Source organism: Pezoporus flaviventris, unplaced genomic scaffold, assembly GCF_033815535.1.
Source record: "Pezoporus flaviventris isolate CSIRO_AGI_PZ_B2104156 unplaced genomic scaffold, CSIRO_AGI_Pfla_v1 ptg000005l, whole genome shotgun sequence".
NCBI lineage: Eukaryota > Metazoa > Chordata > Aves > Psittaciformes > Psittacidae > Pezoporus > Pezoporus flaviventris.
The window spans coordinates 7,523,456-7,548,354 of record NW_026892553.1 but is presented as its reverse complement, the minus strand read 5'-3'; the positions used below and the strand labels follow the sequence as shown (position 1 = coordinate 7,548,354).

The following is a 24,899-nucleotide window of genomic DNA, read 5'->3' as shown; positions in this document are numbered from 1 at the left end:
CATGTACGGCTGTGTCACTGTGGGGACAAGCTCATGAATGAGCTGCCCAGAGCAGCAGCAGGTGGTTAGAATTCCCCCTCGTGACCATGTGGACCTAATTTAATTAGAGAGTTTCTTCATCAGGCACTGTAGTGATAGGACAAGGGGTGATGGGTATAAACTGAAACAGAGGAGATTCAGTTTAGATATAAGGAAGAAGCTCTTTACTGTGAGGGTGATGAGGTGCTGGTACTGGTTGCTTAAAGAGGTGATAAATGCTCCATCCCTGACAGTGTTCAAGGCCAGGCTGGATGGAGTCTTGGGTGACATGGCTTAGTGTGAGGTGTCCCTGCCCATGGCAGGGGTTTGGAACTGGATGGTCGTAAGATCCTTTCCAACCCAAACCATTCTGTGATTCTAAAAACTCCTTTAGGAAAAGGGAAGGGTGCAAAAGCTTTAGAGAGGGCAGATGTGAAAGGCAGTGGGAGAAGCTGTTGCTAAGTGGTTCAAAGGAAGATGCAAGCTTTCCTTGCTGGGTTGGAACTAGAAGATCAGGAAGCTGGAGCATCTTTAAATGGGAGCTCGTGCTAAATTAAAGGCTGGGGAGGAAGGGTTGGTGGGTACAGGGAATGGGTTGTGGCAGGTCTTGGCCTGAGGGCAGAGGAGTTTGCATAAGGCTTTAATTTCCAAGGATATGTGCTGGGCAGATGGCTGGTTTCCTGGCAAACCAGAGGGCATGCTGCATGCTTAGTGGTTTTAGGACCTCTTTTCTCTGAAGTGCTTTTATTGTAAGTGCATTGCACCCCCAAAATGCTGTTTTGGTCACCATCGTCTTCATCAGAGGTGCAGGCAGAGCAGCTGAGGTATATGGTGTTAACAGGCAGCTTGGAGCAGGAGCTGCTGGCACTGGCAGCAGAGGGCCAGGCTGGGACAGACAGAAATACCACAGGGGAGGGTAGGGATTGGCAGTGTGTCTCCAAACAGAGCTGGGGAGTCTGTGGGTCACCCCATGCCTGCTAGTCCTGACTCTGCATGTCTGGGGACCCTGAAGTGAGCAAAGGTGCCAGGTGAGTTGTGTCTTCTTATCAGTATGGCTGAGAGGAGTCTCTGAGGTCCTTACATTCTGCATTCTATCAGTGCTGCATCCTCCTCCTTAATGTTTCTCAAACCCAGCTGTGCCCCTGCTTCCACAGAGCACCAAAGAGATGCAACAGTGATGTTCTCTCTCCTTTGTCTCTCTGCTTCAGGTGTGAGAGCACAGAGGAATATGATTATGATTACCTCAGCATCAATAAAACCTGGGTCCTCACCCCCAAGGCACAGGAGACTGATGCCACACAGATCCTCAACTCACTGCTGAAGAACTATGACAACAAGCTGAGGCCTGACATTGGCAGTAAGTGTCCCCTGACAAAGTGTCCCCAGTCACCTGGCCCAGCTGTGTCTTGTGTTTCCCATGCTTTTGTGGATGCTGTAGTTGGGATTTTTGGTGGGATGGAGCCACGCTGATCCCAAATGCTCCCTTGGTCCTCAGCCCTTTGCAAATAATCTCAGTCGCAGCTCACCATTACCTGTTTCATTTTGTTCACAGTCAAGCCCACGTTTATCGATGTGGATATCTACGTGAACAGCATCGGGCCGGTGTCTGTCATCCAGATGGTGAGTGGGGCCGTTGCTGCAGGGTCGTGGTATCACAACAGCTGGGAGAGCGGGATGTAGCTGGCATGGTGCTGTTGGCAGGGTGTGTTGTACTGGCTGGACATGGTGTGAAGGTGATGTTGTAATGGGAAGAGGTGGATTTGTTTCCCTTCCCTTGGGAAGAGGTGCTCTGACCTGCTGATAGATGGAGCTACAAAGGTTTGACAGCCATCCCTGGTTAGGAGCAAAGGTCTTGAAGTGCCCTTGGAGAGTTCAGCAACATTACCATACTCATGAACTCAGGGAGAAGGATAATGATGCTCTGTGGTCCCCACTGGCAAAGTGTGGACAGAACCTCTCCTGCTTGGGAAGTGCGTGGGCACAGGATGCCTGAGGCAAGTTGCACTACCCTGGGTGAGCCAGTGTGGTGGTGGCAGGGAAGGGGAGCAACACTTCCTAGGAGGACTGAAATAGGTACCTGGAGATGGTTTCCATGGCAATGGTCTGATGGTGTGAAACTTGGATGCCCAGGCCTGGCCTTCAGTGCTGGGGAGGGGCACAGAAGGTGCCCCAGGTCCCACGGCTCTTCTCCAGCACACAGCACTTTAGATTGATGGCACCATGACTCTGACAGGTTCTACTTATGGCTTGGACCCTATGGGATTGGGAGCTGCAGAAACGCTTGGTCTGAAGAGCCCCCAGGCCATGCACTGAAAAGCAACTGTTGATTATTTTATTCACACAATATTTACAATGTTATTCACAGGAAACTTACATTATTATTTCCTTGTGAAGTCCTTTTTTAGAAAGAAACAAACATGACTGCTTTTAGCAGACTTCTTTGGCCCACTGGGCAGTGGGGTGGAGAGGACAGGAGAGGTACAGCCAGGACAATTTAGCTTTTCTTGTCTGTCAGTGCAAAGCAGAGCAGGAACAAAACCAGCCCCCTGGAGAAGGCAGTTCTCAGGATGAGCACGTTATTTTTAGTTTCCCAAGTAGAAAATTTCCACTGAGCAAAGCCCTCTGGGTATGGAGGTGCTGTAGGTGCAGTACCTCTTCCGCCCCAGGGAGCCTTTTGAAGCAGCCCTTCCGACCAGCCACGACTGAGCATGTGCCTCTGGGCAGTATGTGCTCGTAAGCCACCAGATGGGTACCTGGCTGGGTACACGATGAGGAACCATCAGGAGGCCCAGCAGGGATGGCCTCAACCACAGCCCAAGCCCTGTGAATGTCATCCCTGGCTGCCAGCAGATACCACAAGCTCCTTCCATCCCATGTGGGTGTGTGGACACAAAGCCACAGCAACGTAAGAGGAGCAGTGCAGGGGGAAGGGTGCAGGATGTACCCACGTCCCTGGCTATTGCTGTTCCTGAAGGTAGAGCATTAGAGTTTTGTTGTAGGTGGCTGTCCTGTCTGCTCTGCACTGACCAAGCAAACCATGCAAAACCACAGTGTACATCTTTGTTCCTTCTTTTTCCCTCTCATCCACTTACTTTACCCCTTCCTACCCCTGCTGAAAGTTCTGCTCTTCTCCCTGTTGCAGGATCACATGTACTAGCAATAGAGTGGCTTATAAAATCCATTCTTGCATCCAGAGTTCATCTCCTGCTAAAAGGAGATACCAGGCACTGCTGCTAGTCTGGTTTCCTAAGAAACATAGCTTACGCCGTGGTGATGGATACATCCATCCCAATCTCCCAGGTTTTTAGATTCACCAAGCTAATACCAACTATATATGGCTGCAGGTATAGGACTTCAGGCATACTCAGCTTCTCAGTGTTTTTGTGGAAACAGGATGCAGGGCAATAACAACACCCATCCCCACCAAGGAGAAGAGCTGCTGGGTACTCAACCCTTACAACACACCAGAGAATCCTGGGAGAGTGCTGCTTAAGGCAGCCCTGACTGTTCCTAGAGCAGCTCAGCCCATGTGATTGGCTCTTTCTAGGCATCAGCAGAAGTTTTACACTTCATGAAGTGGGGCTCCACAACTGCACAGGATCCCAAGGGCTCCCTGTGCTATTAAAGCAAGGCAGGACTGGCAATTGGAATTGCCTGTATCTGCTGGGGAAGCTGCTGCCACAGGGCTAATCTGCACATCTGCAGCCTCCCCACGTGAGGAAGGGATTGTCATTTGTTGGGAATGGCATGGCAAGGAGCTGCTCAGATAGGGAGGGAAACCACTTGATACAGAGACAGTTAAGGGACTTCATGGCATCATTCATAACTGGCTGAACTGTCTCTCTGAAGTGCCCAGATGCTACTGGCTGCATCCCAATAGTCACCAGTGATCTGAAGACACCTCCATATGACTCTCCAAGTAGATTCGCTATGGGCACTTCTTCTCTTCCTCCCTTCCCTACCTTACCACTCCTTGGGCAACTTCCTAAACTTGAATCTGTGATGCCCTTAAGCTTTAAAACCTTTCTCCCTGAGATGCTGGGCTGATATTAAAAGTACTGAGGACAACTAAACCCATGTCTCGTAGACTTGAATGGCAGCTTTCTGCCATCTGTCCTCTGAATACCTCCCCCTGCTCATGAAAGAGGCTGAATCTTGCTATAGCGTCTCCTGAAGCAAGAGAAAGGGGCTGTGGCAACACTGTGATGGTGTCACCTCTATATCTGGCTGCTTCACTCACTTGTTTTGTGTTTGTTTGCTTTTCCATGCTGATACAATGAATTAAGTCATTCTGTGGGTTGTGCCAGCTGCTGGCAGACTGGCATCAAACCTAAAGTACAGGTTGTCTGCTGGGGATGTCATTCCCATTTTGCCTCTTTTTATGTAGCTTCTTCCAATCTGAGAAGCTCTGCCTTCTCCCAGCTATCAGGCCCAACCCACATGCCTGATCATTCTTTATTCCCATATGCATCCTGAGGAAATGGGCATATCTGAAGGAAGGAACCAGCTAGATCTCTCCTGAGCCCATGGTGAAATTTCTCTCTGCCACAGATAGAGAGGCTCATGTAGGCTGGAAGCTTGCTGGAGGGGAAATGTCCCACTGATCTCTTTTAGGTGCATTATGATGACAGCATCTTATGTAAATATTTCTCTTTCACATAGCCAGGCTATGTAGAAGATAAAAACCTAGTTCTGCTTTTAAATACAGCAGCATTACTGTGGCTATCAGCTTGGACCAGCATGGTCTGAGTAATCTGAAGCGGAGGGCTATAGCATGGCCTGACATGCTGGTGGCTCTAACTTAAGCAGTGTAGTTTGAATACTGGTGTCCTGTGATCCTCTGCTCACTCCTCAAATGGTTAACTACTCACCACATCACTCCTTTAGCCTGCTGATGCTCTGTCAGGGATTGGAAGTTGGCCCTGCGTAGCCACTGCTCAACCTCCAAATGATGAATCACATCAGGATGCAAAACTGATTCCAGACCTTAAAAATGAATAGGTGATTTGAAAATGTCCTGTGCTGGGTGTGAATTCAGCATCCCCTCATCAATCATTTGTCATAAATAACATGAACATTCAGGAACTGGCAGAAGGCAGGCAAGTTTGGAGGGGGGAGAAATATAAAGTGATTTCCTCTACCATTTGTAGACCAGAATGGCAGTCTTGTTCTCCATTAAGGTAGCTGAGCAAATTTACATTCTCTTCTCCCTGGGGAAAGGACCCTCTGTGCTCTGCCAGTCAAAATGTGGCAGTAACTAGAAATGAAGCTAGGAGGTAGTTAAATGATAGGAAGTGGGATGGGGCTTGGTTGAAAGAGGATGGGCTGAGAGGGAAACGCTGCAGAGAAGTGGGACCATTAGGTCTGACAGCTGTTTGCTCCAGATGCTGCATGCACTGGGACTTCCTCCCTATCCCCATGAACCTGTTGTCTTTGGGTGGGATTGGGACACTTGGTGCTTCTCAGGGTGGTGGGAAGATCTGTTTACACCATCAGGGAAAGGATGTGCTTGGCCATGAGTCCTTCCAGAGCCGCTTGCTGTCTCTGGGTGCCAGCCAGCCGCACCTCCTCAAGCCAAAAGAGTTATCACCCACAGCACCACAGCTTTCCAAGCTGTGTCATGGATCTGGATGCCCAATTAGATTCCCATTAACATAGTGTTTAGGTGCCCTTGGCTTATCACTAAGCTGAGCCTGCTGCAATGAACCACTTTGGTTCTCTTGTCGTGTCTGTGGGGAGGGCTGTGGCAGCAGGGACCTGCAGAGGCGACTTTGGGTTCACATTTTTTTGCTGACTGGTTCTGTGCTGGAGGAATTTGCTCCTAGTTTTGTGTTGTAATGGCTTTATTGCTGCAGATTATAGTGTTAACGGGTGTCAAGGACACCTAGAGTTCTGGGTCACCTTCCTTTAGGGATGCTTAACTCTCAGAAAATGATGAACTAAAGTGGTTGCCAGCTACTGGGGCTGAGTGTCTTTCAGTCCTGTGGATGTCCGTGAAGTGACCACCAGAGCCAGCATGGGTGGGAGTGGAAAAAGTGCTTCTGTTCTGAGCTCAGGGATGGAGCCAGCCCTGCCCAGAGATTCCTCCTTGAGGTCAGAGCTGAATGTCCTTTTCTTCCTTTCTTGCACCAAGCCAAGCATGAGGCTTGAGGGGTTAAACACTGAGAATGTAGCCCAAACACTATGGTAGCCTCCTGACCAAAGTGAATGGAGACACGCCATTCATCCAGGGACCTGCTGCCTTACCTGCTTCAGCTGCCTGGGGTCAGAAGCGGTGTAGTCAGGGTTAGTTTAGGTGCTGGAGACCTCTCTTTGGTGTATGTGAGGTTAAGCCCTTGTGTGCCAAATCCTGTAGCATAACTCGATGACAGCTCTTTTGCTGGGATTGTGCATCACCTCAACCTGATTCCTTACAGGTAATGAAGATAGAAAGAGCAAAATTGGCCTCCATCATTCACCAGGGGCTCGATTCTGCTACCTCTGAAGTGCTGTTATTTCCAGCAAGCAGGGCTAAGCTCCTACCTCCCTCACTGCAGCAAATTATTTCCTTATCTCTGTCTGAGAGCAGGGGACTGCAACCCCACGAGGGTGATAGTCCAAATACATGTTGAATATTCCTCCCTTCCCTCTTTAGGAAGGAGGTGCTGCACACAATTAAATTCATAATGCTGTGCCTGGCTGCATTAGTTACCATGCAACACGCTAACAAAATTGAGGATGAAGAACATATTTTGCCACATCTGTAGTACTGCAGAATAGATGGAATAGATTTACATGTGAGGTGCATTTGTGAAAACACCGTGAAAAAGGGGGAGGGAGGGAAAGGGGAAATGTTTATTCGTTATCAGCTGATGAATAATTAATTTACAAACGTTGTCTTGTTAAGTATAAATTAAATCCTCATTTGACACACTTTATAATTTAGAAGTATAAGCCCAGCATGAATGAAAAGAACTCCCCACTGACTGCTTTCATGTAAATCCCGAGGAGCTGGGGAGGGAGGTTTGCCTTTCAGAGTTAAAGCTGACAAGGGTTAGTGGAGAAGAAGGGAGCTGCTGTGGCAAAGCCAGCCTGGGGACCTGGGGCACTTCATCGTTGCTTTTGGGTGCTCTTTGTGCAGGGATGGCTTAGTGGGGCAGGGAGACAGTGGCTTTGGGCACAACCCTCTTCCAAGGATTGCTTCCTCCCCACTCGGAGCTGCTGAACTGCAGCTCTTTAGGTAAAATCCCCGTCAATGTCCTATTATCAGTGGGCAGCAAGCCGGCAGCAGCCTGTGAATGGCTGAGCTACCCCAGCAGCAGGGGCCAAGATCCCCAGGAGAGGAGCCAGGTTCCACTGAAGCCGTGCAGGGCTGAGCCACCTTTGTGGAGAGCACAATTTGAGGCATCTCCACATGGAAGTGAAGTTGCACCCCGAGCACTGGCAACTGTGCTTTGTTGGAAGGCATTAGTGTGGGAGTCACAGCGGGAAGCCTTGGGTTAGAGCCATGGTGTCCTGCTGCAAGGCTTGGGTTAATATCTTCGTTTCTTCTTAATAGATGGGGAAACCGAGACCGGTAATAATTGTCTGGCTCTGAGGAATACTTAAGTCCTGATTATACTTAGCTTTGGCTGCTTTGGAATAAGTAGGAAGGAAATGAAAATGGCACACTTTTAAAAATGCTTGAATTTGTTTCTCTGGAGCACAAGATAAGCCTATAGGTAAAGGAAATTTGTTACCTTCCCCCCTTCCCTTCTTCCCTGATAATAGACTCCAGCAGTTGCACAGCACTTCTCAACTGAAAGGACTTCAAAATGCTTCACAAATCATCTGTCTAGGAGGCAATAGCCCAGATGCACCCACTTCTAGGCTGCACTGCAATGCCTGAAGCATGCCACAAGTCTCTGTCAAGGACTGCGCGCTCTTCTTGGCCTGCCTGGTGTGCAGCAAGAGTTGGTCATCAGCATGAATCTAGTGAAGCTGCACAAGACATGTGCTCTTGTAATGAGCTAGGTCGGGGTTTGGCCCCTGATAAAGATGTGTATTGCACAAATGTAAAGTGTTGGGAAATGGGCATTGCTCACTGAGGGCATTGCCTTTTCTGGCCATTAGTTTCCATGCCTGAGTGATGGCTTAGCACTACTGGAGCTGATGGTGCATTTATAATGTCTTCACAAATACTCATTTGCTTGGATAGTGCTTCTGTCTCCTGATTCCTTGGTGTTCAGGGATCATTCCTGTGTGCCCAAGTGCTAGGATAGAGCCTGTCCCTCATGTAGCTGCTCGTGTTGGCGTGACCGTGAGGTCGGGCACACGGTGAAGGGCAGTGCCTGTCCTGTAGCCATCGTTTGTCATTGCCTTCAGAAACAAAATAAATCAGGAGGCTGCTGAGGAATAGCACCAGTCATCTGTGACCTGTGGGACAAAACACGAACCGCAACAGAAGGCCTAATGAGATAAGTGAGTTGCTCTCATCCTGACTGTATCCCAGGAGCTTCCGCAAGTTTTGGGGTCTGCTCCCAAACTGGGAAAGGGCTCATTTATTCACCATGAATAATTCAACCGGCTCCTTTTATTATCCAGAACTCACACTAATCCCCTCCAGATATTTTCTGTGTGACATCCATGTTGGTATTTTATTTATAGGCTGTTTATTGGGCAGGAAACACGAGGAGCCTGTTATCAGTGCAGATGAAAAAAACGCTGGGGTTTTGCCTGTAAAATTGGGAGCTAAATAATATATGAAAATCTGGACAGTAGCGTCCTGGGGAGAAAAGTGCTTTTCTTCAGAGGCATTTCTGGAGAGCAAAGTCCTAAAGTTAATGAACATCCGTGCTCGGAGCCTGACACTAAATGGGGAATGTGGCTGTATTCAGTCAGGTTTCTTATGCTGCAGCATCAGTCCTGACACGTAGGTGCTCCATGCAGCTTGGGCAGCCTCTGGCCCTCCAGCAATAGGGGACAAATCAACATTCATAATGAAGGAAGCAGCTCTTGTAGTTCCTTCACGGATCTGATTTCCGGCCTTCTGCTGGTGGGAATGGCTCAATCCTGCATTCATTTTGTGCCAGCCTTTGGAGAAAACTCCCATTTCTTCAGCCAGGCTGAATGCAGAGGGGTTGTTTTTTTTGCCCTGAACCCTTGCAGGCATGCTTAATGTCAGTGCTTCCCGAGGAGCTGATGTGCTCACCATGCCCAACTTGAGAACATTGTGACTCGTATTCCTCACCCTTGCCCACATGAAGCCTTTTCTAATGCAGATCGTGACCACAGCAGCTACGCTTGGTCTCCCTTTCCAGAGGTGTGTGCCAGCAATTAGGTTTCTGACTGTTAATGGCCTATGATGACAGTTTTCCAGCGACCAGGAGTCTCTCCTTACTGGACCAGGCTGCAGGGGCATTCCCTGCCTGGGCAACCGAGGCAGCGAGCAGCTCTCTCTTGGTTTGGTAGGAGCTTTTCCTTCTGGCAGGGCATTAAAAGAGGTTTTGCTGTGATGCACATTAATGGGTGGTGGGAATGCAACCTTGCCCCCACACACTGGTAGGGATGTGCCTGGGAGCTGCAGGCTGAGGCTTGGAGCTGCAGTGTTCAGCTGCATCTTGTGGGGAAAAGCATGGATGCAGCCATCTCCATCACAAGCATGTTAGCTTATGGAGTTGCTTTGTGGTCTTCAATGGTCCCGCTCCTCCATACAGAGGCATGTGTGCATGGACAGGCAAAGAAGCATGTGTTTGATTCAGATACTGATCTGTGCTCTGAACCTCATTAAATTGATTCTTCCAAGTCAAAAGGAAAGCACTATTGTGTCAAATTTGAAAGATATAGGCTCTGAGCTGTGCCAATAGTTTTCACCTGACGGGCTGAATTATTCTTAAGGCAGAGTTGATTTATTTGAACCGAAGGCTTTAGATCTCTCCACAGGAGAGGTCTGGATATTTCAGGTGTGTGAGAGCCAAGTCAAAGAGCTGGTCAGAGGCCAGGGTTTCTGGTCTAGGGTGAACAGACAGCATAGTAGAGGAGGGAGCCTCACTGTTCCCTCCCAGCTGAGACAAACAGCCAAAATTCTTCCACATTTCTGCAGGAAAACGGGTCTAGAGACAATCAAAATATTTATGTTTAGCATCATCAGATTGTTTTGATTTGCTTTTCATGCGGTGATAAATCCTATCCTATAAGTAAAGCATGAAAATGAGCATTTGAAAATAAAAGTCAAAATGAAGCGAATCAAAGAGATAAGAGTAAAGCAAAATGCTTTGTGAGCTTATAGAAGAAGAAATGTGTCTGAATGAAATGATGAGCTTGAGGAAATTCATTTTAGGTTCGGAGAATTTTAATATATTTTCAACAAAACTTCCTTTTTTCTTTCCAGTAGAAATCAGTTCTCTTTATTTCCTGCAACCAGCATCTCCCGTAAAAGGCTGATGTGAAATCTGCTAGAAATGTGTTGTGAAATGGAGACCATATCTCAGAATTCAGTGGCACTGGGTAACCAGAGGCAATATGCTTCAAGGACCTCTTCATGCCTTGATGTTAAAGGCTGAATATTCAGACTATTACATCCCATCTCCGTGCACAGGAAGGGTTTAATTGCCCATGATACAAATTGCAAGCGAGCAGCAGTGGAGCAGTGATACTGCCAGCCAGAGCCTCCCCATGCACCAGGGCTGGCCAGGCTGAGGCAGCGTTTGTCCTCTCCTCCTTGCAACCCCTCACATCTCCCCTGTGCCTCCAGGCACTTCCTTTGTGCCTCTGAACCTTCAGCTTGGTGTCTGTTGCGCTGGTAGGAGGTACGTGTTAGGCACAACAAGTGGGTAGGTAGGTAGATCTTCACATCATCTGCCTCACAGTGGTCAGCAGCAACCAATCCTTCCCCGCTGTGGGTTTGCTGATGCTGCAGCCGTTTCATACCAGCACTGCTGAGACTGACCCCACCAATTCCCAATGCAACAGCTCCTCAAAGCCCCAGGGAAATCAGTGCATGGGGCACTGGGTCTGGGCAGGGCTTTGGGTTTGCTGTGTGCAGGTAACATGGAGGTGATGGTAGCTGGGGACCTTGGTATGCAACTTGCTTGTCCGTCTTCATGCTCAGAAGGCTTTGCTGTGAGGATTCCTGTGGTTGTGCTGTGACCTGCAGTTAGCTCTAACCGTCTGATGAGCTTTGCTCAACAGGAGAACTGCAGGCAGTGATAGTGGCTCACCCACAGGCAGATGCACATGGGATGTGTGAACCACAACACTTGTGTGGGTGGGGAAACACCTTGTCTCCATGTGGTGGGGAACAGGGGAGGTCAGAGTGGGGACTTCGCAAATGCTGTAAGCCTTGTTTCCGATACTTCCCCCCAGTCTGCTTCTGTTTCCCTCCAGCTTTGCCAGTGTACCTGTTACACCTCCCACACCAGACCTGTGCCCCTTGGCCTGCCATTCTCCTCCACAGAAACCCAAAGCCACCCTAGTAGTGTAGTGAGGACACGTGGGCTAGAGAAGTGGGAAAAGCCTGTGGGAGTTAAGTTGGTTATTCTTACAGCCACAAGGAGAGGTAGGAGGATTATGTTGAGGTGATAACTAACTGATCTTCTCTTCATTTGGTCCTTGAAAAGCTGAAAGCAAAGAGAACTGTAATATTCAAGACAAATATTTCATTTCATGATCTGGCACTGACAGGCTGACAGACCTGTCCAGAGCTTGCAGCCTTAGTTTGTCACATGAATCTGTGCCTTGTGAGAAGGCACAACGGACCCTGGTTGTCCCTGCCACAACAAAGAGCCACGGTGGTGACGTGGTTTGGAGCAGTGTGCCAGAGGCATTTGCAGAGTAAATCTCACCTGGAGGCTTGGGGAGAAAGGGTCCCTGCAGAGAAGGCAGGGGATGGAAGCAGTGGGAATGTGATGTCGGGCACCCAGTTTGCACTACAAGGGAGGAGTAAGCCATTGTGTGAAGCCAGGCTGCTCGTGACTGGATGTTAGCTCTGCATGCAGCTTCGTGCGAGCTTCACTCCAGTTCTGCAGCAGCAAGGTTGGGGCTGTTTAGACACAGCTCCTCTCCCACTGCAGCAGCAGGAGGGGAGGTGAAAATACCTCAGCGTTGCTGTTATCACAGAAAGCCAAAGGCAGGTCCAAGTGCTGGGGTTTGGCGAGGAGCAGCAGAGAATGGGCTGTCCAGCTCATGGAGACTTTGGACTAAGCCCAGGAGCCAAAACTGGTTTCTTTCTATGTATGATTTTGGGTTATACAAGCTCTGCCAGCGCATTCCTTATGTCTTATATCCAAACATGTCCTAAAGCCATCTATGATGCCTGGGGAAGGTAGAGTGTTTGAGTTTTAAAGGAGGCATCTGCAGTAGGCTGGGTCTCCACAAAACAGTTGGGAGCTGGAAGCAAAGACTGGGAATACCGGCCCCCAGTTTCTGAGGAGGTTCTTCTTCTGCAGCCACTGTGGGCTACAGAAAGCGGGCAGCACAGAGCAGCAGAGCTCTGCAGGTCCTGCTTGCCTGGCGGCTGGTGTCCTGGCTTCCAAACAACCATCACACTTGGGATGTGTGGATGTATACCTTAGAAAGGAGAATCAGCTGGCCTGGTGTCCCTTCTGTAACTGCAGTCCAGCTCGCTTTGCCCTTCAACTATGCAGCAGGGGAGACAGAAAGAAATTGTTCTTTCTCTGTAACCTGATTCATTCCTCCCAGCTGCTTTCCTCAGCCTGGTACTCCCTTGAAATCTCATTAGGGCTCAGCTGTGATTCTGTGGTGGCTTGAGAAGAACTGCGAAAGGAAAAACAAAATGAAGCAGAGAGAAGGAGCTAAATCAAGTAACTGGCAGGGCAGGAAGGGAAAGCTGGCAGGCACAGCAAGGGGGCATGAGAGACAACATGAAATAAGTTTCCTTGAAAGAGTCAGTGAAGCAGAGTACTCTGTCCCCATCTCCTCCTCATGCAGGAGGGCATGCATTTAGGAGAAGGCTGTAGTGATTTTCCTGCTCCTTATACTCTGTGACTGGCCGCTGTAGGAGCCTGTTGGGACAGAGGGACACTGCCTGACATTGTTTGTCCATTCTTAACCCCTCTGGTTCTGCATGCTGCTTTGCCATGCCATGAAATTCCTGCACTGGAAGGAAGCTCCTGACTCTGATCCATACAGAAATCATAGCTCCTATAGCTCCCTGTCTTGGCCACCCTTTCCTTCCTGTCTTGACCTCAAAGCACAACTTCTATAGCAATTTCTCCATCACTAAGACTCAAGTGGAAGGGCTTTTGTCTTTGTAAGAGAGTTGGCATCCATCTGAGATCACTTGACACCTTTCAGTCCATAGAGAGAGGCAGTCCCTGCCCTGGAGAGATGTCCTTACTAGGCAAAGCAAAGTCCCACAGGAAGGTGGGATGGTGATGGGAAATTGCATGGGAACAAGCTGCCCATCCCAGACACCTCTTCTTTGGAATGTTTAGGGCTGGAAACTGGGACTCATGGGATCTCCTGCCTTCCTCTGACTGGTAGAGGGGAGCTCCAGCAGCTGCTCTCACAGTCCTGGGCAGTATTAGATTATCCGTGCCAGTTCATTTTAATCACGGTGGGTGCCATGGGAATGGAAAATGCAATTAAAGAAATTTCAGCTTCTCATCTGAATCTGGCCGAGCTGTCCTGGAGCAGCAATCCTGGGGGTTAGTGCATGCGGTGATAAGGTTTGTCTTTTTCTTTTCGTCCTGTCAAACACCCCCTGAGCTTAAAGGACAAATTAACAAGAGCACCTGCCTGAAGTGCTATGTATTCACTTCTAGTTATCCCATGTGCTTCTCTCCTCACCTTTTCTCTTCTCCTGCCTGCTCTCTTTTTCCAGCACAAGGGTGCTTCAAGCCCAACATCATGGGGAGCATTTAAGCATTTAGCAGTAAGGTTTGACGTGAAAACAAGACTTTGGACAAGGGTGGCTTTGCTCTGCAAGCAGAACAAACATTTTATAGAGATCATGGTAACTGGGCTGCATCCTTGTTTGCATCACACTTTCCACCGAGGGCATGTCTTGTCCTGAGAGTGGTGAAAAACTAAGCTAAAAGGAGGCGACTCCTTCCCTGTGGTGCTTTGCATAATACTTCATTGAAGTGTTCAGTACCTTCCCTTTTAATTAATTCTGCCCATCTGTATACATCCTGTACCTACACCTCTGCCTTCTTATAATAACCTTGCTGGGGACAGTGCAGGTAGACTGTGCTTCTATAAACAAGAGCCTGGCTGATGCCATGTCTCCATTCAAGGTCTTTCCTTGATCCTTTGGGTAATGACTGTTAATCAGCTGCTGAAACACACATCCAGGTCAGGTGCTCCTGGGGCTCACAGTAAGAGGCTGCATGTGCCAGGGCACCATAGCAATCAGCCTCCACCTCGGGATGGGATCAGGCATGAGCAGATGTGTGTGGGAATGGGCAGGTAGGGATTTCAGGAGCCAGCACTTGGCTTTGAAAGTCCTGTCCAGCTCCTGTCTGCAGACCCCAAAGGTGAGCAAGCCGTGACTGGAGACTTTGCAGTCGACAGAGCAGTTATGTACAGCAAGTCTTGTTTGAAGGCTCTTGGCACAAGCACAGGACGTGGTGATGGGTTTTAACAGCGAGTTTGTACTGTAAAAAGAACATTGTTTCAGCTGAGATTCCCTGGGCAGAGGTGAAAAACACTGAGACAAGGACAGCACTGCCGATGTTGCTGCAGAAGTGAAACAGATGGGAAGTTCAGTGTGTCACCTTGAAAACACAGATCATCAGAGCTCTGCTCCTCTTGTCCTCGGGAGCTCCCCTAGCCACTCTGGCATCATGTCCAGAAAGCTGCCTGGGGTCTGATTTAGGTAGAGGAGAGCCTTCAAAACATAACGAAACTTAGATCCTCATTCTTTTGCTCTTTGTGTTGGGGAGACAGCCCAGAGCAGGGACATGGAGGCATTCACAAGCGAGGTGTCTCACTCATAGGACAGGCTTGACGCTGCCCAACTGGTCTCTGAAGTGGTGAGTGTCAGGCGTTAGCATATGCTGTTAGTACACGTCCTCTCTGCTTGCTGCCTTTGAAGAGTGCTTGCACATGTCATGCTAGAAGCACGTTCCTGCCCTCAAGCTGTAGGGACAAGAAGTGGAACATCAGATTTGAAGAGTATTGTAAAACAAGGCTATTTTCTTTACTTTATTTAGTCTGGAGAGTGTCTCCCGACTTTTTGCTATTGCTGAGTGTGTTCCCTGGGACATGGAGCTCCAGGGGTTTGTCAGAGATGTTTGCATGCTGGGAGGGATGTGTGGGAGGCTGTGGAGAGGAAACTGCTCACCTGTGCAGGGGTATAGAGTTGTTGAATGCAGTTCTGTCTGAAGCGGGGATGCTTGGGCTGACCCCTGTATTGTAGAGGAGGGAGACTGGAGGAGAAGCTTCCTGGCTTGCCTTGGGCTGCATGGAGCCTCCTATCAGCCCTTGAAATACACCCCATTCCTGGGTCTCTTCCAGTAACTCCTGAGGTCTCACTGACTGCAGCATCCCAAAGAGCTTGCCTGTAATGCTCCTTTTGCTTAGCTCTGTGATTGACAGCATAGATCCATAAGATTCACATCAGCCCACACGGAATGCTGGCCATGCTTCTGAGAAAAGCAACCTGCTTTACTGTACTGCAACGAGGGATTTGCTTGGAAGTGCAGAGGAAAGGGGCTATGTGAATAAAACCAAAATCAGAAGAATAAAAGCCAGAATGAGACTGGCTAGGACATAACCTCTCACTGTTATTTAGGATTTTTCCAAACTCTTTCTCCAACGGAGAAAAATAGAGGAACCTGTTTCCAGGTTCTGTGTTCCCTATTTGGAGGTTTTCTTGTTGCTGTTGAATACAAGTGAAGCTGTAAAAAAACACCTTGAAATCCTTAATTTTTTCCTATTTTAGGAAAAAATTTAAGACATCTTCATCTCACGGCTTTGCTTCTCTCTTGGGCATTTGTCAGAAAGCTGAGGTCTTACAGAACACAGAGGAAGAAGCTCCTAGATAGAAAGGAGCCATGGGGTACCAATTCCTCTGTATCCCACTAGACGCACGCTTGAGAGGGGTCAGCTGAATTGCACATGCATTGAGCCATTTGAAAAGGTTCTTGTGGTAGTGCACAGCTCCAGGCTTGGTGTACAAGGTAACCTGAAAATACAAACAGCTAATTTCAAGCTGTGTCATGCTAATGCTGTGAGTTTAAGCTGTTAGTCTAAAACCAGGTAGCCCTTACTCATCTGAACCCAGGGTAGAAATTAGTCTAGAGTTCCTGGGACCAAATTCAACTGGAAATAACTGGTTGATTCCCAATATGTGTGCACATACACACAGAGGTGAGAGAAGAGGAAGAGGGAGGAGTGAACTGGGGCTAGGCTGGATGTTCTGGCTGTATTTGGATGTCGGGAATGGAATGGGTGCTTTGGGGCTGTGAAGGTTAGGGCAGAGTGGCTGAGGTGACACAGAGCAGGGCTTAGGGCAGCACACTGAGAGCACTGGTCAGCTCCAAACTCTCTTGTGCTGGTGACAGGCTGATTTCTGAACCTGTTCATTTTCCTTTGGATGGAAAATTTGGGGGTTTTCTTTGAAATTACTTTTCACATGGAAATTGCATGGCTTTTTACTTAAACTATGGCTTTAAAAATGAAAGGGTTTGTGAATGCAGTAAAATCTTTTTGTTGTTGCTTTATTTTTTTGCTTCCAAGATGAAATATTCTTGTCAACTCCACATCCCTTTATTTCCCACAAATGCTCTTTTGCAGGACAGGTTTTTTCCATTAAGTGTTTTCAGATTTTGCCTTTTTTTTTTGAATTGGGTTTCCACCACCATCCATGCTGCCCACATGAGGAAAACAAGGGCTGAGCAGTGATGTGTAGCAGTGCTGTGTGATGACAGTGACCAAGGGGACTAGCAGGGACATGCTGAAAGGCTGAGCTGGGCACAAACCCGCACAGCTAGCACCAGAACTGGATGAACTCACATAGAATCATAGAATAGTTAGAGTTGGAAAGGACCTTAAGATCATGATAGTATTTAGGATAGGCAGTGATTGCCTTATGGGTAGCTTGATTCATTATTCTGTGACTGAAATTTGATGTAAAACTGCATGCATGCCAACATGCGTGTGCTACCCCACGTGTGATCTAAATGGCGCGACCTAACTGAAGAGTGATTCCTCTTATTTCGTTAGCTCCTTCTGGTTGAAAACACTAAAAAAGCCCGTGCTTTGACAGAGAAGTTAACAACCTCCATGTGCTGCGCAGCAGATGGTACAGTAGTGTTGGAGGCGTATTTTACAATAACCTTTTTCTACACGGGGAAATTGAGGTATTGAGAAGTCTCTTTCTGATGCTTGAGAATGAATCAGGGGCAGACAGAAACTACAGGGGTGCAGGAAGCAAGTTTTAGGGGCTGAGCTCATCCTGCCAAATTTCAGCTATTCAGCCTTGATCAGCCTGGACTCTTGTAAGGTCAGAAAGAGTGGGAGGCACTTCCAGAAGACAGCTTGGACTGCATCGTATTGGGATCTCCCTCCAGAAGTATGACCATAGGGAACCCATGGTCAAACACCTCCTATTTTAATCGGATATCAACAGCTAAGTGGAATCTGATTAATACTCAGAGAAAGGTCTGAGCACTTTGCTCCCCCTGCAGAGCCACAGTTGTGCAAGGTTCCCCAGCACCAATGCAGACCTCACCTTGTGGGAGCAGTGCTAAAGTCTTCAGGAACTGGTTTAACCCCAGCCAGCAACCAAGGACCACACACAAACAGGGATGGGGGAGAGAACTGGAAGGGTAGAAGTGCTCCCAAAGGCTGCAGCGTTCTTATATAAATCTTGCCTCAGATAATTCTGAATGAAAATACATTTCCAAATGCCAACATTTCCCAATGGGTTCCTCACATACAGGCAAGGGAGCCAGCTCAGCTACTAAGTTCTTCCTCATGAATAGCTGTGCTAATAATAGCCTCTGAAATTAGATCAAACACCAGGACAGTGACAATAACAGCTCAGGTTTTTCAGAAGAGGTGAATGACTTGTGCACTACACCTTTTGCAAAGGCTGGCTATGAATGGCACAAGAGGAGCTCTTTAATGCTCATCCCTTCTGAAAATCTCTGCTTGACAACAAATACTAAACCCCTGGGATAGCTGACCCTCCACTCTCCCAAAACATTAGCACTGGTTATCCCAGTGCTGAATGCTGAACTTCCCAGCAGGACATCTAACCTGAGCAGCCACCCCAGAAGCAAGAGCTCACAAATTACTCCAGTCAGGAGTTAGAAATTGATAGTGGCATCTAACATGGATTTATAATTGCATTTTTGGTTGCTTTCTTCTATACCACAGATACTGCTTAGGAGGAGCGATGTAAGCTCGTACTGGGTCAAACAGGGTTTTAGTCCCAACAGCTGGAAGCTGGCAAGGAAAAGAAAACAGCCCCAAACAGAATACAGTCAGGCCTCCCCATATATGTCATTTTCTTGGGCTGCCGTTACCCCATCTTGTCCCTGCTGTGTCAATGCTGATTTGCCCATCTGTGGGCTCTATTTCAGTGTTCACGGCCCCATCCATGCCTTCATCACTACATACCCTACATCCAAGCAATATCTAGTGCAATCCAGAGCACTCAGATGCTGGAATGGGCTCTTCCCACCTCCTGCCCTGGGGTAGCGGCTATGCTTGTGCACTTGGCTTTGGGGGCTGCTGCTATCCTTGCTCAGTCTCCTCATGTCTGTTTTGAATGAACTGCAGGGGAAATGCCATCACTTTGAGCATGCTGCAACTGTCCCCATTTAGAGATATGTGAGGACCTCATCACTGTCACCTTTGCTCATGCCTGTGTCTAACCCGGGTGAAGGATCAGTCCAGAGAGAGACTTGGCCGCCTGATGGCAAATGTTCTTTTCTCATGATCTCATTCCTATGCAAGGGACGTTTTTGGTACCAATCACTCCTCGCCGGTTGGCTGACAATGGAGCGAGGGGGAGGAAAGTGAAGTGGGGAGTCGTGCGCTGCCCTGCTCTGCCTGCCCCAGCAGGACAAGCTGTCCAAGGGAGCGCGCTAAGAGCACAGCATCTATTTTAGCAGCATGGTTTGAGGAGTCGGCTCTGAACCAGCAGCAAGGGCAGCGGAGGGAGGGTGTGCTGCAGTCATAAAAATTCCACTGAGATAAATCAATAGAGGGAGGAGGAGAATGAGAGGGAGAGATGGCAAAGTCAGACATTGTTCATCTCTGTCTGCAGGAGAGAGGGAGATAATGCCTCTGTGGTCATGGGGGTTTAACAGGAGTGAAAGGGAGCAAAGCCCAGGTTGGAGAAGAGCTGTCAGGAGCAGGTGACTGTTTATGATGAGCTGGTGGAAGTGGACCTGGGGGTCTGGTTCAGCCAGGCACTGAGTGCCACACAGGCTCTTGCATGGCACTAATTAGCACCTTCACAGGCAGATGAGAAAGAGGGTAAGGAGCAAATTGGCTTGCAGCAGAAAGGTGGGTTAATGAGGTGGACTGCTGCCAGCCCAATCCGGGCAGGAGCTGCCTCCCAGCCATGCTAGTTAGGGGTGAGCTTGGACACCCTCTCCCTCTAAAACCAAAGGTTCTCATTTTGTGGAAACTCCATGTTCTGTCTGTAAAAGAACACGGTGCAACCTTGTTCAAGCTTTTGAACCGGTTGCACCAAGAGCTGGGTCCATAGCAGCCCCTGCCCCAGCTTCCTTGTCTAATCTTCAGCAAGGGGTATCTGCCCAGGAGCCCACAGTGCCCTGGTTTTCTGTATAAACTATTTACAGTCTAAGTCCTGCAGTAAGGGGTGGATCCTCATTAGCTTTATGCACAACACTACTATTGCTATATGTACAAATTAGGTGTACAGAGCACTCCTGGGTTGGATCCTAATAACTAACAGAAAGAGCTGCCTGCTTGCCTTCTCTGGTAAGCTGGTGAGCAGCTTTCCTTGCCTGTGTTTGAAAGGTGTAGCTGAACTTAGGGTTGTATTCAGCCAATGTCTACACTGTTCCTTCATGCCTGTGCTTAAAAAGAGTGTTTGGCTTGAGTTGTCCATCAAGAGGAAGCCTAGGCCCTCATTATATGGTCTTGGCTTTCCAGCCATGGGTCAGGCGAAACGTGCTATGGCTCAGCACACCAGTCAGCGCACAGTCTTTGGCTCTTCCCAAGTGTGCCATGGATGTCCTGACCCTCAGCTAAAGATGAGCCTGGAAATGTGTCAGTGGTCACTGACACCTTCTCTTAGGCTTAAAAAGCAGATGTTCTGACTGTAACTCCAGAATGGTGCCTGCAGAGCAGAGGACAGGGCTATGCTTTGCATGAATCCCTCTCAGAAGGACACATTCTTCCTTCCCTTTCACAGGAATACACCATTGACATCTTCTTTGCTCAGACATGGTATGACCGACGTCTTCGCTTCAACAGCACCCTGAAGGCCCTCACGCTCAACACCAACATGGTGAGCCGCATCTGGATCCCAGACACCTTTTTTAGGAACTCCAAGCGGGCTGATTCCCACTGGATAACCACTCCTAATCAGCTCCTTCGCATCTGGAATGACGGAAAAGTGCTCTACACGCTCAGGTACAAGCAGCAGGCGCTGTAGCTGGCTGCTGAGGTGAGGGAACAAGGAGCTGGTCAAAGCAGAGCAGGTTTCCAAGTGGCCTGAGACACAGTAGTGGGGATGTCTCACAGTGCTGATGGGAGTAGATGTGCAGTACTGGTTGCAGAATGGGCTTCCTCTTCCCAGGATGAAGGCTTCCAAAAAATCAAACTGTTTTTCCATATAATGCCTAAAAAAGAGTTAAAGCTACAAATGGTTTCCTAAACCAAAGTCCTTTAAAAGTTAATGTTGGTCAGTCCATCTATTTCCTTCTCATAATAAACATTTATTTTTTGTTTCCCACAGATTCTCACTCCCATAAATGAATCTCAAAAACTTATCAAATAAAAAAGGCTTTTTGAATGTGAAAATTAGATGTTTTTTCTCACTTTAGAAATACCCAAACATATGTTTTGTTTTGGTGCTGTGTTGAAATGTTCCTGCAAACAGACTGATCTTCAACAAATTAGTGTTTCTCTCTCAAGGAAGCGAGAATTCCTCTGTCACATTGTGGTGTTGAAATCAAACCACCTTCAACACAAAATCTCAGTCTCCTCTCTCGCTTCCTCTCTCAGGTTGACAATCGAGGCTGAATGTCTGCTCCAGCTGCAGAATTTCCCAATGGACACTCACTCCTGCCCTTTGGTTTTTTCCAGTTGTGAGTATACACGTATTGTTTAAATAGCTTTAGAAGGCAAGTAGAAAAACCTCACTGGTGTAAAACTCTTTTGGGAAGACCATCCTCCCTTTTCCACCTGATCTTTATGACTCTCTTCTTGGACTGTTACCCACCATGCCCTGAAGCTTCCTCCCACTCCTGGGCTAGCAGAGCCTATCTGCAGGGATAGATTCACAGCACCTCTGAGTGTCCCTTAATTTGGGTGGAAAGTTAAGGGTGATTATTCCACTGATCTTCTGGTCACTCCAGACAAATGGCATCCATCCTGCCTTGCATCTTCTCCCTTTCTCCCACCCTCTGAGGCAACAGCTTGGCTTTCCAGACCTCAGCTCAGAGCCTCAGACCTCTGCACCTAATCCCCACTTGTCTATACGCATTAGCAGAAAGGGCTGTTGATGTTGGCACATTCCCACTGACAATTTTGCAGGGAGCCTTTCTGCACCAAGAGTTTCCTGTCCTCACTCGTTGCTTGGAAAACTGGTTTAGTCATTTTAGCTCGGGTTCGCCTCTCCCGCTTCCCCTTGCCACTGAAGAGATGCAGCTCACATGGCTCTGAAGTGCCTCAGAGAGAGGCAGCATGCTGAGGAGATATCATCCCCTCATCTCCCACCATCCCTCGTTCTTTGCTAATTAACAGTACATGCCCCACATGCTTGATAATTAGAAACACACTTTTATTTGGCTGCCAAACTCTCGCTCCTTCCCTACTCTGAGGAGCTCTTTCGTAGGTGTCAAGGTCCCTGCTTCACAGTAGGTTTGTTTCTTTGCCAAGAAAACCAGAGCAAGGAGAAACCATGAAGCAGCCTGCAGGAGCCAGGTCCCCTTCTCCATGGAGAATGCACCCTTCCTTTTCCATACATAGATCAATTTCTAGGGTGAGAGATACAGGGATAGTCAGAGCAGCCACAGCCATGCTACCTCACTTGTTGGCAGCTTTGTATTCTTGGTGTACTCATGCTTGAGAAAGGAAGGTAGTCATGAGGAGCAGTGAAGGTCCAACGAGCACCAGAAATACCTGCTCAGTAAGCTGGAGGAACATGATGAAGTCTTTCACTGATGTCCTCCCGCTTTTCCCAGATGGATACCCACGTGAGGAGATCGTCTATCGCTGGAGGCGCTACTCCATTGAGGTCTCTGACCAGCGCACTTGGAGGCTCTACCAGTTTGACTTCACTGGCCTGAGGAACACCTCAGAAGTTCTCAGGACTGGGGCAGGTGAGGCAAAGGGAGCCAGCCCACAGAAACAGCAGTGTGGTGGAGACCTCATGGCAGGGAAAGGAGTCATCAGACAGCTCCACAGTGGTAGGGAAGGAAGGTCACAATGTAGATGAAGGGATGGACCTTTGCTTGAGGGAGCAGAAGTGCTGGAGGTGAAGGGTGAGGTGAAGACTAAGCAGGGGTAGGACAAAACTACTGACTTATGAACAGTGACAATGCTGATGTGAATGAAGCTATCTCTAACTGAAGGGTCAGGAGGGAGAGGAGGCGGAGCTCTCTTGCTGCAGTATGTGCATACTGTATGATCCCTGCATGATGCTTATAATCAGAACAAGGGTGGAGAAATCAGAACTTCCCCCCTGTAAAATTGTGTGGGGTGAAGAAACCCGAGTTACGCTTGAAGAGACAGGAAATAGGCTGCATGTGTGAAGAAACCAGTGAATGGAGGCCCTCCGGTTCCACCTCCTCATAATAGCTCACATCCCCACTCCTTTCCACAGATAACAGAGGAAAGCTTCTTTGGATTCCTGCAGATGGGGTCAGCTCATATGTTTCAAGCCCTCTGAAGCAGCAAGTTGAGGTAGTGCTGCAGAAAGCTGCTGTTGCCAGCACCAGCAGCCAGCCTCTAACCAGGGTAGAAAAGGCAGCACAAACCAGGACAAGAAGTGGTGCAGTCAAAGTGTCTTGAATGCACCAGTGTCTGTCTGATGTTTCTCTTTTCCGGTAATTGCTTGCAAGCTCCATCTTAACCCTGGAGTTTCAGGTGGCTTTTTTCCAGTACTCACTAGGAGCCTCTGAAAAAGAGGGAGAACCTCAGCTGCAAGTTGCCAAATGAGCAATTAGGATGTACAGCACCACATGCCTTTTCCAGGGACAGAACTAGAGTCTCAATGGAAGTGATTGAAGGACACCTCCTTTGTCACAGCTCAGGTAGATAGTTAGCGAGCCAAACCGTGTAGCCTGTTACAGCTAAATAGCTTCTATAGAAAAGAAACCTTCACATCAATCAGCTGAAGATGAATACTCACTGTAGTTTCTTCCCTGAAACTTGTCCAGTCTGTTTTTCAGTGTGCTTGGACACGCAGCCAGGACTGTACAGCCTGGTGGCCACATAGCCAGGCAGCCAGTTGGGCAACCACAAAGTCAGCTCTTCCATTAGTCACAAAGACAGTAAGTCAGACAGCTACAGAGCCAGCCATGTAGCCACAGGTCCATTAGCCATAAAACCAGCCAGCCGCAGTGCTGGAGAGTCACTAAACCTACTGAGCAGGCCACACAGCTGGCCATGGAGCTTACAACCTGGGCAGCCACAAAGCCAGCCACAAAACCAGCTGGCCAGGCAGTTAAAACTACAAGAAAACCTCATCAGAAACACTCCAAATTCTGAAACTTTGCTGATTTTTGTGTTTTAGGAAGGCACTTTGTGATTCTAATGTCTCTGTTACTTTTTCCTAGGGGAGTATATGGTGATGACAGTTTCTTTTGACCTAAGTAGACGTATGGGTTACTTTGCCATTCAGACCTACATTCCCTGCATCCTGACTGTTGTTCTTTCCTGGGTTTCCTTCTGGATCAAGAGAGACTCTACACCAGCCAGGACATCTCTGGGTAAGAGACAGGTTATTGCATGTCTGATGCTTGTTGAACTCTGTAAGGCTTGCAGACAGTGTTGAAGTCAAAAAACTCCTTAAGCACTTTTCTGTGCCATCATTCAGCATCCTGGAGGATAGTCCATTCTTCCGTCTTTGTATGTGTAACACTGTCGTCAGGCTCAACCAAATCTCCAGCTGTGCTAGCTTGTGCTACTGGATTATTTCAGGGTAGCACAGCACTCTCATATCTCAATCTGAGACCTGAACACAGCCTTTTCCAAGTTGACAATGAGGTATTCTCATGTACCAAAAAGGAGAGGGAAGGGGTGAGCTGTGGTATTCCGATGCTGGCCAAAGGGCTCGTGTCACATGCGTGCATTCTGCATTTCCTCAACCCTTTTCAAGGGGTCAGTGTAGGACCAGTGACATAAAGGCTGTACGGTAATGAACAAAGTTGCTCAGCTGTACCCACAGAGTCCCAGGATGTGGCAGCCCTGTAGGTACAGCCTTTCTCTGTCAGTCACACCACAGTGGGAGTCCAGGATGTGGCAACAGCTCTGCCTGTTGTTTAGATTTTCTCAGCAACCTGCGGTGGCTCTTTGAGACAGGAAAATGCTTATGTTGATTGAATCCTGCTCTGATAGGCACTAGAGAGGTCTTTACGAATATTTAATGCATTTCGGCTGTCAAGCTCTGCTTCCCAATGCTATCCTTCCCATCAGCCCTGCTGACTTTCCCTTCAGTAGCATTCCCAGCCCTGCCTGCAAGCCTCTGAGGGGAGGGAGGGAAGGAAGAGGAGAGGCGAGGGGCCTTCAGCATCAGGCAGGGCTGT

The 24,899-nt window shown here is 48.4% G+C and overlaps 1 protein-coding gene across 1 annotated transcript in view; it reads left to right on the top strand.

Annotated features, from left to right (window-relative positions):
- LOC133265427 (gamma-aminobutyric acid receptor subunit gamma-4) overlaps nt 1-24,899 on the top strand; it is a 35,254-nt gene that overhangs the window by 4,693 nt on the left and 5,662 nt on the right. Inside the window, exons 2-7 of the mRNA XM_061445938.1 lie at nt 1,227-1,375; nt 1,571-1,638; nt 20,339-20,559; nt 21,154-21,236; nt 22,335-22,472; nt 23,931-24,083. Of these exons, the coding sequence (XP_061301922.1) occupies nt 1,227-1,375; nt 1,571-1,638; nt 20,339-20,559; nt 21,154-21,236; nt 22,335-22,472; nt 23,931-24,083 (812 nt within the window). The remainder of the gene's footprint in view (nt 1-1,226; nt 1,376-1,570; nt 1,639-20,338; nt 20,560-21,153; nt 21,237-22,334; nt 22,473-23,930; nt 24,084-24,899) is intronic.